This window comes from Rhea americana, unplaced genomic scaffold (genome assembly GCF_003343005.1).
Source record: "Rhea americana isolate MKP2758 unplaced genomic scaffold, rheAme1 scaffold_103, whole genome shotgun sequence".
NCBI classification, from domain to species: Eukaryota; Metazoa; Chordata; class Aves; order Rheiformes; family Rheidae; genus Rhea; species Rhea americana.
In genome coordinates this window covers 238,265-255,078 of record NW_028185073.1, presented here as the reverse complement: position 1 = coordinate 255,078, position 16,814 = coordinate 238,265, and the positions used below count along the sequence as shown (strand labels likewise).

At 39.4% G+C, this 16,814-nt stretch overlaps 1 protein-coding gene across 1 annotated transcript; it reads left to right on the top strand.

Annotated features, from left to right (window-relative positions):
* The first annotated feature begins 6,060 nt into the window (after positions 1 to 6,060).
* TYRP1 (tyrosinase related protein 1) lies at positions 6,061 to 16,419 on the top strand. The gene is made up of 7 exons (XM_085307281.1): positions 6,061 to 6,439; positions 9,478 to 9,800; positions 11,131 to 11,335; positions 12,247 to 12,414; positions 14,001 to 14,180; positions 15,524 to 15,670; positions 16,214 to 16,419. Exons 1-7 carry the CDS (start codon positions 6,061 to 6,063, stop codon positions 16,417 to 16,419), a joined length of 1,608 nt encoding a protein of 535 aa, XP_085163407.1.
* Positions 16,420 to 16,814: the final 395 nt, after the last annotated feature.

The window sequence follows — 16,814 nt, the reverse complement described above, 5'->3', positions numbered from 1 at the left end:
CTAGCAGAGTCCAGAAGAGCCTAGAGTGTTGTAGGCTGAGGCTGGGGGCTGGAGGTAGCTCTGCAGAGCAGTCCCAGGGCTGTTGGCAGGGAGCAGACAGAGGACAGTGGTTAGAAAGTGAAGAGGACAGATATTGACTTAGCATAAGAAAAAAACAAAATCACCATGAGGACAGGCCAGCAGTATAGCAAGACTCAGAGAGGTTGTGTTGTCTCCATTCTTGGAGGTTTCCAAGACCCCACTGGATCAAGGCCTGAGCAACCTGGTATGAACTCAATGTCAGCCCTACTCTGAGRCGGAGGGTTGGACTGATAAGCTCAGCTGCTGTCTGGCTAGAGTGACTGTCTCATTCTGCGCTTCTGCTCACTTGGACTTTGGCATCTCAAGTCTAGATGACTGCTTCTGTTTCTCTTGTAATTCCTCTTAAAAATGTTCTAGTTCAAAGTTCTAGAAATACACAATTCAAGCAGTTGAATAAACAAAGCATGTGATGAAATGTGTGCCATTAGTTCAATAGCCAGAAGAACAAGAATATTAGAAGAGTAAGAAAGATGAAGCARGTGTTTGAAAGAAATGTGGATGAAGATAAGACCTGAGGAAGAGACACAATTTATTCAGAAAAGGACAAGAAGAGAAATAAAGATCAAAGGTTAATTTTAATCATTCTTAGTACTGTGATTCATAAATGACTGATGAAATTGGCTGTGGGTCTAGGTGACAGGGAACCATTATATTAAGTGCAGGTGGCTAACTGAGCACTGCTGTCACACATGGTTTTACTCTAGTATTAATGTTTGGTGAATCATACCCTGCTTAAAGCTGGAATTAGTTCAGCAGGGTTCAGTGGGGACCAAGAAAAGTGGCCACAAAGACCCCAAACATGAAGTAGTTTGGCAGAGGAGAGATATTATTCAGCGCCCGTGGAAGGACAGGTAGTAAGGAATGCCTCAGGACAGGTGTTTGCAACGCAACTCTAGAATATGAAAATGGACCCATAGAAATTGAAAAGGATAGTACACTGCAAAGAATAAAGGAGAACGAGCAGATCTAGAAGCCAGAGAAACAGTAGCTGACATTAAGGATGAAAAAAGAAATATAAGTGCCTATGATTCAGAAAAGCCCAAATCATAGATCCAGTACCACTATGCTGATAATTTCTTCCTAATGATGTGGGAGCTTGTGACAAAGTCCTTAATTTCGGTTTGATATACATTCTTCAGTGAATGCTAACCAACATGCAGTGTGGGAAAACTTCTCTCTGTAGTTCAAATAGCCAGGCCTCATTTTTCCCTCTTGGTTCTCACACATGAAGAGATATTTCTTCCAAGGTATCTAATGAAAAAGTGGAAGCTGAGGGGGGAAAAAAAAGAAGAAGAGAGAAATAAACTTTAAAGTATTTAGACTGTCAAACCCAGGACCTTGACATTTATTTATAAATGCATGAGAGTCATTTGAAAATGTGCCAGTAGTGCTGTTACCACCTTATATATGCCATCAATCTCTGCGCACATATCAGARTGCCTTGCTCCTTTGGAAACTTGAAAGTGGGATGGTTTATAAAAAAATTAAAAAGTTGTTTCATTTTTTGCTGCAATAGTTTGGTCAAAACTTTGGTCAAAAACAGTTGTTTTTGGACAAGTGGCCCAAGATTGCCTGGTTCATTTCACATAAAATTTTAGATTTCTAAAAAAAAAAAAGGGGGGGGGGATTTGTTATCCTGTGGTATGCTCTTGCTTACAACACTCCACTCCTTGTAGTCCCACACCTGTTAAGCACAGCAATGGCCCAGAAAATCCATCATGGCCAGGCAGGGTCCAGGCAGACTGGGAAGCCGTGTCTGGGGTTCAAGAGAGGATGAGGATTGGCGTGGCACGAGCCAGGCGCAGGCACACCTGTGGTGCGGCTGCGATGTGGCTTGGGCAGGGCTGCGATGAGAGCCATCACGAAGCCAAACTGCCCTGGGAAGGAGGGCAGCCCTGGACCCAGAGCCTTTATCCACACAGGAGCCACCAGGTGCCTCAGCTCAGCCCTCTAAACACCTTAACTCAGCCCTGTGAGTGTCTTTACTTAGCCCACTGAGGACCGCAGCTCGCCCCGGGCACCATCACTCGGCCCAGGGAGCACCAGAGGGATGGATGCACTCAGGGTGCTGCCAGAGCACAGGTGTGCTCAGGGGGCTGCCGAAGAACGTGTCAGGGGGAGGGGTATGCCAGGTTTAATGGAAGGGCTGGTCTTACCCACCTGCCTTTTAACGTCCCTTGGGGAAAATTTTGCAGCCTCGGTTGCTTTCTTCTTTGGGGGAATGTTGAATGTGTGTGTGAAATGAGCTTGTTTGCTTAACTCTGAACACAAAAGCCTCATTTAGTAAGGAAAAATGAAAATGCCTTTTCATGCTTTCCAGAATATACACCACAAGTAATGRCACATCTCAAAAATACAGGCATTTCAAGTTGAGGTAAAGGTCCTACAGGACAAATAAGATCCAGTGGCAAAAATCTAACCCATCCGCCGTCTCTGGAAATCCCTCTTATGAAAAATGCTAGTATAGTTTTAAAGATAATCAGTAGAATTACCTTTCTTCAGTATTCTTCTCCTGACAACTTAATTTACTTTCTAGAAACCTTCTTTAAATTGACTTTTAATGTAGTAGCTACTGCTACTATTACTGCTTAAATGTAGTAGCTATGGTAGAGCAAAGCAAAAATAGTTATTATTGTTAAAAATAATGTCAATCACTTTATTAAGCACTGAAACTACACATCATGTACAGAGAAAAGAAATGTCAATTTTACATCCAGCTATCTGTCATGATAATTTTTCCTAATGGAAATGAAAAGGGGAAAAAAAAAGGCTTTTCATACTCTTCTTTTTAGTATTTTTAGAATCTAATAAATTAAAACTGACAATATTTTATTTTATTAAATAATGTATATAGTTTCATTCAGGAAAAAGATGCTTTCCCTTTCAGATTCTGCTAGTTCAGAACTGAGTGTGTTCTAATAAACTGCTGTTTTTTACAAAGAAAGATCACATGCAATAACGAGATTCATACACAGACACAGTTTTCCTAAACATTTGTGTTCTGAGTGAGGTGCTTAGTTAGAGAAAGCAGAAAATTGGCCTTAACTCATTTCCAGAGTTCTCCCTTTTCACATAAGTGACAATTCATTTTTAACAAAAGCGACATGATTTGTTTCTATCGYGAAGGAATAAAAAAACTAAATGGAATCCAAAGTAATTCAAAGCTGCCTGTGTAAAGTGGCTTATTTTGTTGAAATATTGACAAATGAGGATATTTAGAAGGAAAAAAACAAAAGTGAAAGCAAAACTAGCAAAAGCCAACAACAAATAAAAGAAGCTAAGATATTTAAGGGCTAACCTAGATATGCAGGTAATGTTAGTCATGGGTCAATAAAGCAAAGCCAAAGATGTGGCCATTGAGAGTTTCCAAACTCTCAGAATTTCAAGACTATGTTTACAAGCACAGCCGTACTTGCATTTCAGATGCTCATGCTTCCAAATTGCCATTTCATCTGTTGGTAAATTCATCCACCTGACCACTCCAGTATTCAATTTTCATGAGCAATTGCAGCCAGGATGTCCTTAAAAACATTATCACAGCCGAACACACAAATAATGGCAATGTCACTAAAACTTCCTGTGCAACTTAAGCTTAAAAAATCCGATTTTTCTAGGGCTCCTTGTGGCTTAAGATTGGGCAATAGGATAGCTGTCGGAGGGCATCATAGTTAAAAGAATTTGTAAGAACTGAGCACTCAGTAAATGGCATAAGGTARCTGCTAGAGAACTAGTGGTAGACTGCACAGTTAACAGAATGAGATAAGATATAATTGGCTCATCAGCTTTTATCATCATTGAAACCCAAAGAGAACGACCTATATTTTCATAACATTCTCCAGTAGGTTCAGTAGTAGACAGTTGTTAAAACCCATGCGGCTGCAAAGAGGCCTGCTTATTATTAGTACCATCAAGGTAGATGTCTATATAAGGAAAATCATGCAGACTAGTTGTGGATGTCTAGTATGTTAACTAACTCTCTTTGTAGASCTTTTAGTCTACACAAGAACTAAATGAGCCAGAGATTCACATGCTGACTTTTTCCTTATAATTTGCTTATGCAGACAAGCCRTTACTAAACACAGACAGTGAAACACAGGTGCATTGCAGACAATCTCCAAAGTCAAATCCTTTCCAGCTCAGTAGGGTAGCAGGAACCTCTAAGGGTGTGAATATCAGAAGAAAGACTAAAAAGGGGGTTGCATATCCCCAGACTGTGCAGTAAGATTTCCAGCAGTATCCCCAAGGGAACAGCTGGGGGCACAGAATAGAAATAATGTTCAGCTACAAGACTCTAGAAGTCCTCTGAACAAAATCTGCAAGTGGTGGCAATGGAGATTTTACAGAAGGTGGCCAGTATGTCTGCTATTATGAGGTGAAGTTTTCTGGTGCCAGGCAATCCCACACAATTTCTTAAAAAAAAAAAAAAAAAAAAGGTGCCTCGTCTAAGGAGCAGGATTTATCCCTCCTAAGCTTATTATGATTTTGCTGTGCAGTGTTGAATATTCATAGTTCAAACTTGTGCCATTCTTTGAAGTGAAGTGAAATTTTCAAATGAAATCTCAAGAGATTCTTTAATAGCTCTGGTTTACCTTCTGATATGATAACAGCAAATTTATGTTGCATGTGTCCCAACTGACATGTGTAAAATTTCCCAGAAGCTATGTTAATATGTTGTCTTGGTGCCAGTTAAGACGTTTCAGTCTTTCTTGGCAAAATGTTCTTGCTGTAAACCATTCTTGCCAGCAAATATGGGGATCTGAAGGAGAACAAGTCCTTGAACGATGTCAGTTTTACTCAGGGAAGCATTCTGGATACTTTTTTTTCCTATTTTTTCTCATTTCATTACCCTTCACAGCACCAGCTCAGAATTTAGCATTTGAGGACAGTCCAATACRATTATTGTCTTTTATTCCTATTGTTTATTTATTTGTTTATTAAAACAAATAGTTAAGCAGAAAGCTGTAAGTTTAAGATTGGAGAGTTTTATTTTATGAATAACATATCTTTGTTTCCTAATTCGGTCTGCTCTTGAGAACACCATTTGAACTATTAAAAAAAGTCTGTCAAATGTGAACTTCCCAAGTGTTCTTTGTTTTCAAACGAAGCTTTCTTTGCAAATTATAAAACAGCACCTTCACAGTTGTTCTGTTTTGAATTCAAGTACTTGTCTCTGACCTTTGCTAAAACTTGTAAAATCACAAGGAGATAAGCATGAAAGAAATCATGTGCTGTTGGAGTACTTAAAGTCCAGGGAAATGCACTGAAGTAGAAAGGGGATTAGTAGGAGACAGAGGGTGAGGCCAAGACGTACTGTGTTGGTAGAATGAGGATTAGTAAGCAGACTGAAACAGGAAAGAAATYAGCACTGCTTATTTAGGGGTAGGCAGAGCTACAGAACATGCAAAGATAGAAAAGGATCTTAGCAGAGCAGAGGTACCAGAAACAGCGAAGAGGTGCCATTCATGAGGATTTGCAGTTTAACTTTTCAGTGGATCTGGCACCAAGAATAGTAAGGGGGCACCGAGGGGGGAATGCTAAGTACAGAGCAAGACATGGTAGATAAACGCAGAAAAGAAAGGCATGAACTGAAGAAAAACTTAGGCTGAAGTACAGGTGCCGTAGACAGGTTTTGCTGTTTTGTGGTAGYGAAGTAAACCTGCCCGGCAGTGATACGATAGGAATGAACATGTGGGAAGTACTCAGAGGTCAACGAATAGGCACAGCTGCAGGTGGTTACTGCCCTGACTACGAGGCAGGGAAGGACATGGGACTCGGTCATCAGAGCTGCTCGCTTTTCAAGACCGATCGTGAAAGGAGAGAAGTGGGGTGGAAGGGGTGGCGTGGCAGTTTGTATCACCCGCTGCTACTCCTCTCCCGCTCTCTGTATCCCCAGGGCTAGCCAGAGCTGCTGCCTGCCCCGAGGCTGGAGACGCGGCGCGCTGACCCTCGGCTCTCCGGCGACCCTGGCTCCTGGGAGCGATGACTTTGCGGTTGTCCGTGCTGCTGCTCCTCCTCTCGCCACTGCTCCCGAGCCCTGCGGGAGCCCAGTTCCCCCGCCAGTGTGCCACAGTCGAGGCCCTGAGGAGCGGCGCCTGCTGCCCAGACTATTTCCCCGTGCTGGGGCCGGGCACGGACCAGTGCGGCGTGTCCACGGGGAGAGGCAGGTGCGTGCCGGTGATGGCCGACTCGCGGCCCCACGGCCCCCAGTACGTACACGACGGGCGGGACGACCGTGAGCGGTGGCCCCTGCGCTTCTTCAACCAGACCTGCCGGTGCAACGGTAACTTCTCCGGCTACAACTGCGGCTCGTGCCGTCCGGGCTGGAGCGGACCTACCTGCAGCCAACCAACCAATATAGGTAAGAACATYGGAAAGACGACCTGAACATTGACTCTTGGCCGTGTCTTGTTGTAAGTATACTTGGAATGTTTGATTTCCTTGAGAGATAAGATGCCCCTTATGTTTTCTGGGGGGAAATGCACGTTGCAATAGAAGTCATTAAGCTGAACTGTTTAGCTTGTGTACCAACAACCTATATTTACCACTAGTTAAAAGGGAGGAGAAGAGCAGTGCAGGTTTGGTACCAAGACTGTTGAAGAATAGAACATATGCAGTTTAAATATCTATATTCTTTGGAATTACTTATGAGTAAAATGATTTATATAGACATAAATGCACGGTTGTAAGTATGTATGAGAATGTATACCTAGACACCATGATAAACAGCTTATAAACACTTTAAGCACGAAAGTAGTTATTTTGATTCAAAATCCCTTAATACAGCTCTAGCCTATGCACCTGGTTTTGTAAATTTTTACTTGCATAGTTGTTATCAAAGCCTTCAAAAACCTTAACTCATGAACTATATGGATGAATCAGTACAGGGATTCCCTAGGCCTTTCTCAGAGCTCTCCTGTTTCACTTTAATCCAGAATATCAGTATACAAATATCTAGATATATTTGAAATGCTCATGAATTATCTGCAGGACTAGGRAAAATATAGAATATTGCCAGTAAATTGAAAAAGACCAACAGACTTGAAAATATATCTTTGTTCTTAAGTCAAAGTCATTTGAATTAATAAGATTTCAGTGTTTATTAGGGGAAGTTTAAATGTGTTATTGAAAGCCTATAAAATCCATAACCCCTAAATGAATAATGCATTCTTTTGGCATGAGAAACAACAAGTATCTAGCATGAACATGCAGTGCTTCTTGCAGAAATAAAAATCAACATTCATTATTTTCATCAGATGAGTAATGCTAGTGACATGTTCCAACAAGGGTTAGCAAAATAAAGCTTAATAATTCAACAATTTTACATTCAATTCCTAAAAACCTACTGAACCTAGGGTGTGGGGAAAGACCCTGGCACTTTATTTGTCCTCTGAGCTCTCAGAAGCAGGCTAGAAAACAGAAAGTATTGCTCATGAATTGGATCAGTTATGTCAGGTTCCACCTTCTGCTGATCCGGCCTATTCTCATCAACAGTGATGAGAACTCTGAAAAAYAACCAAGAAAGAAATTTTAACATACATAAGTTTAGTAAAGTAAATCTGAGCATAGGCAAAAAACAGCTTTAGCCAATTTTCTGGGTCACGCAAGAGTGCTTTTTACTCTTCTCACTAAATTCCTATCTGCTCACTAAAATGCTAAGGAAATTAGATTCATCATGCACAATATGAGTTTAAATATAGGAAAATAGCTTCTTATTTCACCTTAGATTTCCAATAAGTCACCTACACTGCCCATTTATAAAGCTAGTCCCAGCTCTTTAGACTGTAGAAATAATTACAAGATTACTGTTGGTATATACAAATAAAATAGCTGTAAAATGTAGTTTGGCATCTTCAACCCTTTTAAATTCATATCTAACCTGAATAATAGTTCCAATTTTGTTGTTCTTGTTGTTGAACAAATRTTTTGAAAAAATGAAAAGTTTAAGATGTCTATGCAAGTCAAAATTAGATGGCTATTTTCAGTGTATAACTTAACGACAACAACAACAAATGCTCAGTCACCACTRCTGGCATATCAGTTAAGCACTGCAACAACAGAAAATTACACAAATCAAAATACAGAATTCCTAGGTGAAATTCAGCCTTTGGCGAAATATTTCTATAAAACTTCAGTGAAGCTGACATATCACTGACTCTATCCACTTTCCTTTATATAGTGAAATATAATTTGCTTTTACATTTCATGCTAATTCATGCTAGAGTTCTGTTGCTTCTCATATCAATAGAATCTGTCGCTCATTTGGGAGATTATGGATTTGACAGTATTCCTTGTAATGAAAATGGATGTCTGTTGAAGAATAGCTATGAGGGCTTTTATCTGTGGCTTAGCCTAAATTTAGTTTGAAATCTTCTCAGTCCAGATGACAGAGTACTTGACTGGGACTGAGGTGCCATGGACTCCATTCTTCTTCCAGATATACTGGTACCTCAACAAGTCATTTTCCTTCCTTGTTCATCACTTTCTCCATCTGTAAACTGTAAATAATGACATTTTAAAGCTCTTTGGCACTTTCCTGCTAAAAACTTATGTGTATAAGTACCTGAAAGGAGGGTGTCAAGGGGACAGGGACAAATTCTCTTCAGTTGTCCCATGTGACAGGACAAGAGGTAGTGAGCAGAAATTGAAGCACAGGCAGTTCTGCCTGACCGTGAGGGGAAATTTCTTCCCTGTGAGAGTGACGGAGCACTGGCACAGGTTGCCCAGAGAGGTTGTGGAGTCTCCTTCTCTGGAGATCTTCCAGGCCCGCCTGGATGCAACCCTGTGTACCATGCTGTAGGTGACCCTGCTGAGCAGGGAGGTTGGACTGGATGATCTCCAGAGGTCCCTGCTGATTCTATGATTCTATGAAAAGGACTAGGACGGGGCTACTGTTAATAATAGCAAGTAATGACTTTTAGGAGAGCTGTTGTACAGCACAAAATTCACAATGTACTGGTGAGTTCACCATTTCCATACAAAGATTCAAGCACCAGCAATGTATTTTAGAAAATGTTTTCACTAAACTGTCAAGATCTTTTCTTCTTAAAGTGTTATCACAAGAAATGCTAAGTATTCTGCACAAACTTCTGCCAGGTTTCTGTAACTAAGAACTGTCCTTTTTATTTATTTCTTTGAAAGGAACAAAGAATAATTTGTAACAATCCTGAGCACTTAAAATGTTCAGGGTGCTGGGTTTTATTTTTACCCTGCCTAGCCTTTCTGATAGTAAGTGACATTTTCAATTCATACTTAGCAGTCTGTGAATCGTCCCAATAAAARTTGGAGACCTGCCTGAAGAAAGAGACTCACTTAGAATTAATAGGAATAAATACACCAGTCTTACAAGATCAGACTGGACCATCTACTGCTTTGTTAACATCTTCTGTATCCTCACAGTTAGGAGAAATCTTCTGGACCTGAGCGCAGAAGAAAGGAGGCGTTTTGTGAATGCTTTACACCAAGCCAAGGTGACAATCCACCCTGACATTGTTATAGCCACGAGGAGACGTGAGGAAATATTTGGACCTGACGGCAACACACCACAGTTTGAGAATGTCTCCATTTATAACTACTTTGTGTGGTCTCATTATTATTCTGTGAGGAAGACTTTCCTTGGTACAGGGCAGCAGAGTTTCGGAGGAGTTGATTTCTCTCATGAGGGACCAGCTTTTGTTACTTGGCATAGGTACCATTTGTTGCAGCTGGAAAGGGATATGCAGGTAAAACTTACTTTAACATTGAGCATTTAACATTGTGTTCATGTGCTTTGTACAGTTAAAACATCTTTTGCCCCCTATTGCAGTAGAGAAAAATATTTCTGGTCTTTCTACCTGTTGAAATAATTCTTGTTTATTTTCAGTATYTCAAAAGATGTAACAAACTTAATAGTGGGTTTAAGTCTTCATCATTAATATAGAGATGATAAAAATAACATTTGAAACAGAGTCATTGAAAATAAGCCTTATCTAAGTCATCTTTAAAACTTAGTACAAATTCTAAACTTTTTAACAGAAAACATTTAATTAAATCAATACAAATTATTGCTAGTATTATTTTTAATATTGAAGCCCCAACTCTTGTTTAAGTTAGACTAATCAAAGTAGTACATATTCTAAAGAAAAATAATACAGATGTGGCATGTGGATTCAAAACCACATTTCATTTGTATGGTTTGTGTAACTCATCAGAAAAATGAGTGATTTGTGAAATTTTATTCTATAAACCAGAAGTTCTTGCCCTCACCCCTCTTTCCTTATGTGGATCTGTTCCTAAAAGGAATAGATTACTTTATCAATTGTCGTTCTTAAAGCAGAGAAAGTTTTGAAGATTGCAATTAAATATTCCTTGAAATCACTTGAAATATTTCCATTACCTCCAATGGCATTAAATCAAATTATCTTCAAAAACAAAATTTCCATGGACATTAGTAACATTTCTTTATGTGGAAGCCCTGAGGAGTTCTAGCTCTTCGTAGTTTAATAAATATTCTTGTTTATGTTAGCAAACTAGATCACAGATAAACTAATTTGGTTGGCCAGCAAATCCTGGTTTATAAACATTAGAAATCAAAGGATACTCCAGAATTGTTCAATTACAACCACTAATGACAATTTGAAGGGCCAATTTTCTTTGTCATCACATCTGTTCAGTCATTCAGCAACTGGCTTACTTAATTATTCTATGTGCTACAAAGGCTGCTGATGTGGATTGGCAGAGGGAAAAAATGGAAATCAGTATTAGGTAATGTTTCTTACTAATCGTGGCTTCATGGAAGATGTACTGTAGGTGGTCTTATTCATGTGGGGAGCCCAAGGCTCAGTTCWACAGTCTGACTCTCAGTGCTGTTGAATGGTTGAAGGCAACAAAGTGAAAAACTACAGAAAGCTTTTTTTTGGATTGCATAGATTTTCCATAGCTTTCCTCCCTCTGTGAAGCAGAACTCTGTCTAAGTCTTATAATGTTTTTAACCWTTTTTGAAAATCACTTCAGCAGTAAATATTAAACTTGTCTAGGGAAAACCTACACTAACATCACATTTATGTGGTTTAGAATATGCTGCAAGACCCCACTTTTGGACTTCCCTACTGGAACTTTGCGACCGGGCAAAATACCTGTGATATCTGCTCAGATGACTTGATGGGAGCTAGAAGCAATTTTGACATYTCTCTTATCAGTCAGAACTCCATCTTTTCTCAATGGCGAGTGCTCTGCGAAAACATAGAAGACTATGACACATTGGGAACTATCTGTAACAGTAAGTATGATGRAGAAATTTCTTCTAATAGTAAATAAGTAGATTACATTAGAACACAATGATTCCAGCCAAAAAGTCTTAAAGTGTTTCTGAATATTCCTGACCCAAATTTCATATATCAGTCTCTTAGGTGGGACAAACTTTCATCTCTCTTGCACTGAGGCACCATGCAGCTAAATATCTGATCAGAAGCTTATGACATAGGAGGAGTTAAACACTTTGACTTTCCTCCTTTTGCAGTATCTATACATCACTTGTGCCATAAGTATTTAGACCTAGTAATGTCAGTTCTTAACTGAAGCTTAAGTTTTCTTCTAACTTCTCCRTTTATTACCTTCATGATATCTGCTTCAAAAGGGACAAGATATAACACCAGCTGTGTTAWCTATGAGGAATAGCTTTTGAATATGAAGAGAACTGAATTCTAGGAAAGGTACCTCAGCTGTAAGAACTGCAATTCCTGAGAAGACTCTCACATATTCATCACTCTCAAGCTTTAATTCAGCTTCTCCATAGAGATAGAGGGAAAAACACAGTGCTGAGTTAGTTGCCTACATAATCAACTATATTTGTATATTCCCTTCCTGAGCTACACCAAAATTTTTGTCCTAGGTCTTGTCAAGCAGTCACACTGAAGAACTACAGCAAAATTTCCCAGATCACTTACATGCGGCAGAATCTCAAGTTCCAGTGAGAAGCATCTAGATGCTTTTTAAAAATCATTGCTTCAGCAGATCAAGCACACGAGACACTACCAAGATTCAGATTCTTTCCCTGACACGAGAACCTGATCTTTCAGTTTAAGTGTCGCCTGTGAGGGTTTTTCTTCATCATTAAACCATTAGAAGGATGCCTTCTGTGGCTTATTATTTTTCATTCACTGTTGTTTTCTCTCTTCTCCCTACCCCCAGGCACTGAGGGTGGTCCCATCCGAAGAAATCCTGCTGGAAATGTTGCCCGGCCTATGGTACAGCGTCTTCCAGAGCCTGAGGACATTGCTCTGTGTTTGGAAGTTGGCGTATTTGACACTCCTCCTTTCTATTCCAACTCAACAGACAGTTTCCGTAACACAGTAGAAGGTAGGCATGACAAACAAAAGTACCTGGATAAAACTCCAAATAAGCCAGGGGAGCAGGCTAGCCTATCTTCTGTTGAGAAATAAGAGCTTGGAGACAATCTGCTGGACACAGAGAATTCATTGTTCTTGCTAGCTTAATATTAGGTGGAAATAAGCTTTCTTAATTTGTGTGAATTACTCTCTATTTATAGCTTATGTCTGCTTCTAAAATACATACAAGTCTCAAAATTCTGTCATTGGAATGCTAAGTAGAAACTTGGTGCAGCTAAGATCATYCCCTGAATACAGTAATAGGTTGCTGCTGCTGAGAACAAACTGCCCTTGCCTGTGGAATGATGCAGATATGTTATCATTCTTAAGCCAGGTAAACAGGTGTTTATTGTTTATTTAATCTGGTATCTGGATTAAAGTTTTTTTTTTTTTAAAAAAAAGTAAATATAGGCAATGCTCACTGAAATTGTATTGAAGTAGTAGTTGAACTCGGTGAAAAGATTAACCAGGGAGTACATCAGCTCTTTTCTATTGGACCATATAACTCTATTCTTCCTCTCTAAGCTCTACACATTTAAAATGAAATTTTCAGTCACTGGCATTCCACATGCATATCCAAATACAGAAATCAACCTGCATATTGGATCCACAGTGTTCAGCCAGTACTCTGCTGACTTTTTCTGCATTTAAATACTTCAGGCTTATTTCCAGGCAAGACTAGTACCCCCAAAAAAAGATTACCAAATGGCAGTTCAGCTCCCCATCAGACCTCCAGTAGATCCACTAGCTCTTCTGAAGCAGCATCAGTCATAACAGGGGATGATCTGATTCATTTTGTCTCTCTAGGAGAACAAAATCAAGAATTTGGACCAGCCTTTAAGTATATATGAAAACTTTGGATGCTTAGTACTTTTGAAAAATGGGCTATCAATACGTAGGTGTTATGAGTTTACCTTTAGCTTTAGCAACCTTACTGTGTGAACCTCTCTCTGAAGAGTTTGGCCAGAGCTTGAAAACATGGGAACATTTCATGATACTTCAGATCATGACCTCCTGACTTCAGGATTTCCAGCTGGTGGGTGCTAGCAAAGTTATGGAGGTAATGTGCAATGAGAAAGCAGGGCACGTGAAGCTTTCTGAAGTGTGTTGGCAGTAAAAATGGAGAAGATGTGTGGAAAGATAACAGTTGGCCTATAAGAATAGATGGCAACATTTTCACATTTATGCCAGTAGTTAGAAAATGCAGGCAGCTATTTTCAGTTATGCTCAGAGAGATATATATCCTAAATATACACCTTTACTCTCATGTTATGAGGCAGTATATTTTGGTTAGCATCATGTTAGATCCTAGCAGCCTTGCACTGCACGTTCTTAGCATTCCCCTGTAAAAGCTTTTTTAATCTGAAATTTATGTGTGCTAGGGAAATAGCAAACACATCTCTCAAATGCCAATAGGCAGAGAATTAGCTACTCAGTTATGTAAAGCAAGGCAACAGAACAACATGACAGACTTTCAGGGAACAAAGTATCCAACTAGGATTGCAGTTCCTAAATAAAATCTTCACTGTGATTTTGTGTTCCTCTTTGCATATATAGGGTACAGTGATCCTTCGGGAAAATATGACCCAGCAGTTCGCAGTCTTCACAACTTGGCTCATCTATTTCTGAATGGGACAGGAGGGCAAACCCATTTATCACCGAATGATCCCATTTTTGTCCTCCTGCACACATTTACAGATGCTCTTTTTGATGAGTGGCTGAGAAGGCACTCTGCTGGTAAGACGCCTGCATGGACACAGGAGGGATTGGCAGCCCTTGATGTTTGCAGCCACAAGTACTTAGTTGCTTCTTGTAGGACAGCAAGATATTCCTAAGGTTAGGAGGGAAGATTGGAATTTTTAAAGTTAGTAAAGTTACTACAGACTGAGTAATAACAAGCAATCTCTCTTCCACATCTAACATCAGTTGACATCCATTTCCAAGTAGCTCTCTGTGAAGGGACTCAGCTGGGGATGCCAAGTATAATTGAAAAAAGTAAGATCTTCAAAGTCACTATCTTTTGTAGAGCACACACAGAGTAACCATGGGAGCCCCAAATTCTTCATGGTCGTTTAGTCACTGTGCAGACAAAATATCAGTGCTTCTTGTCTAATGAGATTAAATGCACGTTCTTGCGAGTCATTCTGACCACCTTTGTGTTTTACTACTGCCATTCTTCATTTCCACATGCATGCAAGGATAGTCTCTGTTTCTGTCCTTGTCTTTTTGACTTTGAAAAAAAAAAAGGAGGAAGGAAAGAAGAAAGGAAAGGGGGAGGCAGGCAGGCAGAACGGCATGAGGAGAGAAGGCTTTGCACTGGTCTGCACAAAGCAGAGATTGTGTTCCTTTAGGACAATCCAGCCCACCCCTCCTCCTCCTACATATTGCAGCTGTTGTTGCACAACAATTTCTTTACATAGTTTCCGCAACCTGCAGCATGGACTTTCCCACACAAACCATCAGAGAAGCAATTGTATACCCCTGTGGTATTTACGTGATCTGTCACAAGCTTTTGCGTCATCTTACCAAAATGGAGTTTTGGGGGATTTGGGGAGGGGTTCTTTTTTTRCTTCAGCTGACTTTCTTCTGATTCACCGTAAAATTGCAAAAAGCTTCTACTGGAGTTCATATCAGCTGCCCTCCTGAACAGCATGAGAGAAGTCTTCATCACTGCTGAATGAACAAAGCCAGATGATTGCAAAAAAAGTTTAGAGCTTCCCTATAGGTATTTTTCCCTTTCTGCATTAAAATAAAAAAGTCTAACACAGGTCAAATTTTTTTAAATACTTGAGATTTTTTTTCTTTCTTTAGGAGAAAAAAAAAAAAAAAAAGGTAGAGGTATCATTAGTGAGTTTAGCTTTCAGAAAGAGCTGAGCCCTCCATTCTGGATTTTTCCATACTAGAGAACCCTAGAGAAACAATTCTTCTCTTTGAAGGATTTTTGAAAGATCCTTTCTGAGTAGGTTAGGAATATAACAGTAGAGATACTCAAAAGCCTGACGTACTGTTGGCATAGAAACATGAAAAAAGGATTTTGATTTTATTTGTTTATAGAAGTGTGCTTTGACTTTCCAATTTAGATATCTCAACATACCCACTGGAGAATGCCCCTATCGGACATAACCGGCAGTATAATATGGTGCCTTTTTGGCCTCCAGTTACCAATAATGAAATGTTTGTAACAGCACCAGAAAACCTGGGATACAGCTATGAAGTTGAATGGCCAGGTAAACCGTTAAACCTAGATATTTCTTGTTTTCTCATCATGCTTTTCTCCCTTTAGGCTTATATTTCATCTAGAAAGTTAGTTCAAATTACACTAACAAAATTTGGTACCTTTGTTAAGGTCTTTCTCTTTTCTTGTCTGACTTTCCAAATTACTTGTATTTGGGATTTAGTACAGATTCATTCTGTTTCTCCACAGAGTTTCCAATATCCACTTCAAAATTTGGAGAAGTTCTCATTTGAATCTAAACTTCGCACAGATCCTTAATCCTGTATCATATTTCTTACATCTTTAGGGACAATGCAAATCCCTCACAAATGAGAGAGTGTAAGAAAGCTTTGGGCACATTTCTATGTGATAACAACAGAGACTGAAATTTTCTCCTATTTTGGAACAAATACTATCAACCAAAAACTTCAGCTAGCTGTACTTCGTGACTCATTGAATAATGATAGGCACTGAGCTTTGATTTGTCCCTCCAGTGTTTCACTGTAGACTTGATACTCACTTTTAATAAGTTTTCCTCATGTTTTCTCTCTTATAGGGCAGGCTCTCCGTGTTACAGAGATGATAACTATTGCAATAGTGACTGCACTGGTTCTCATTGCAATTATTTTTGCTGCTGCTGCATGTATTGTACGTGTTAAGAAAAATAAAGATGAGCTGCATCAGCCTCTTCTCACTGACCAATATCAACACTATTCGGATGATTATGATGGCATACCAACACCAAACCAGTCTGCTGTTTGAAGAGATGGCTCATTTTGCATCTGACTGGAATTGTTTATTTTGCTGTATTTTATAAATGGTGGTCATCCATCTGCTTTAAAATAAAGAGCATAAACTGTCAGCTGTCTTGACATGTTTACTTCATGTTTCACCATACCTAGGTACCAATAAATCACCTTCTGAAATGCTAATTCTGTGTTAATTTTAATAGAATTTCATTAATTCTTCAGGGCTCAAGCATTGTTCATTCATATTCCTGTAAAATCTAGTAAAAATTAGCAACTTGCTGACAGCCAAAGACTTTTGACTTTATTGTCTAGCATTCTCTTTGAAAATACGCTTCTGAAAAAATAAGGTCAAATCTAAAATGGGATAAAGCTGTTGTGCCATTGAGCAACAAAGTTCTTAAAGTTTAA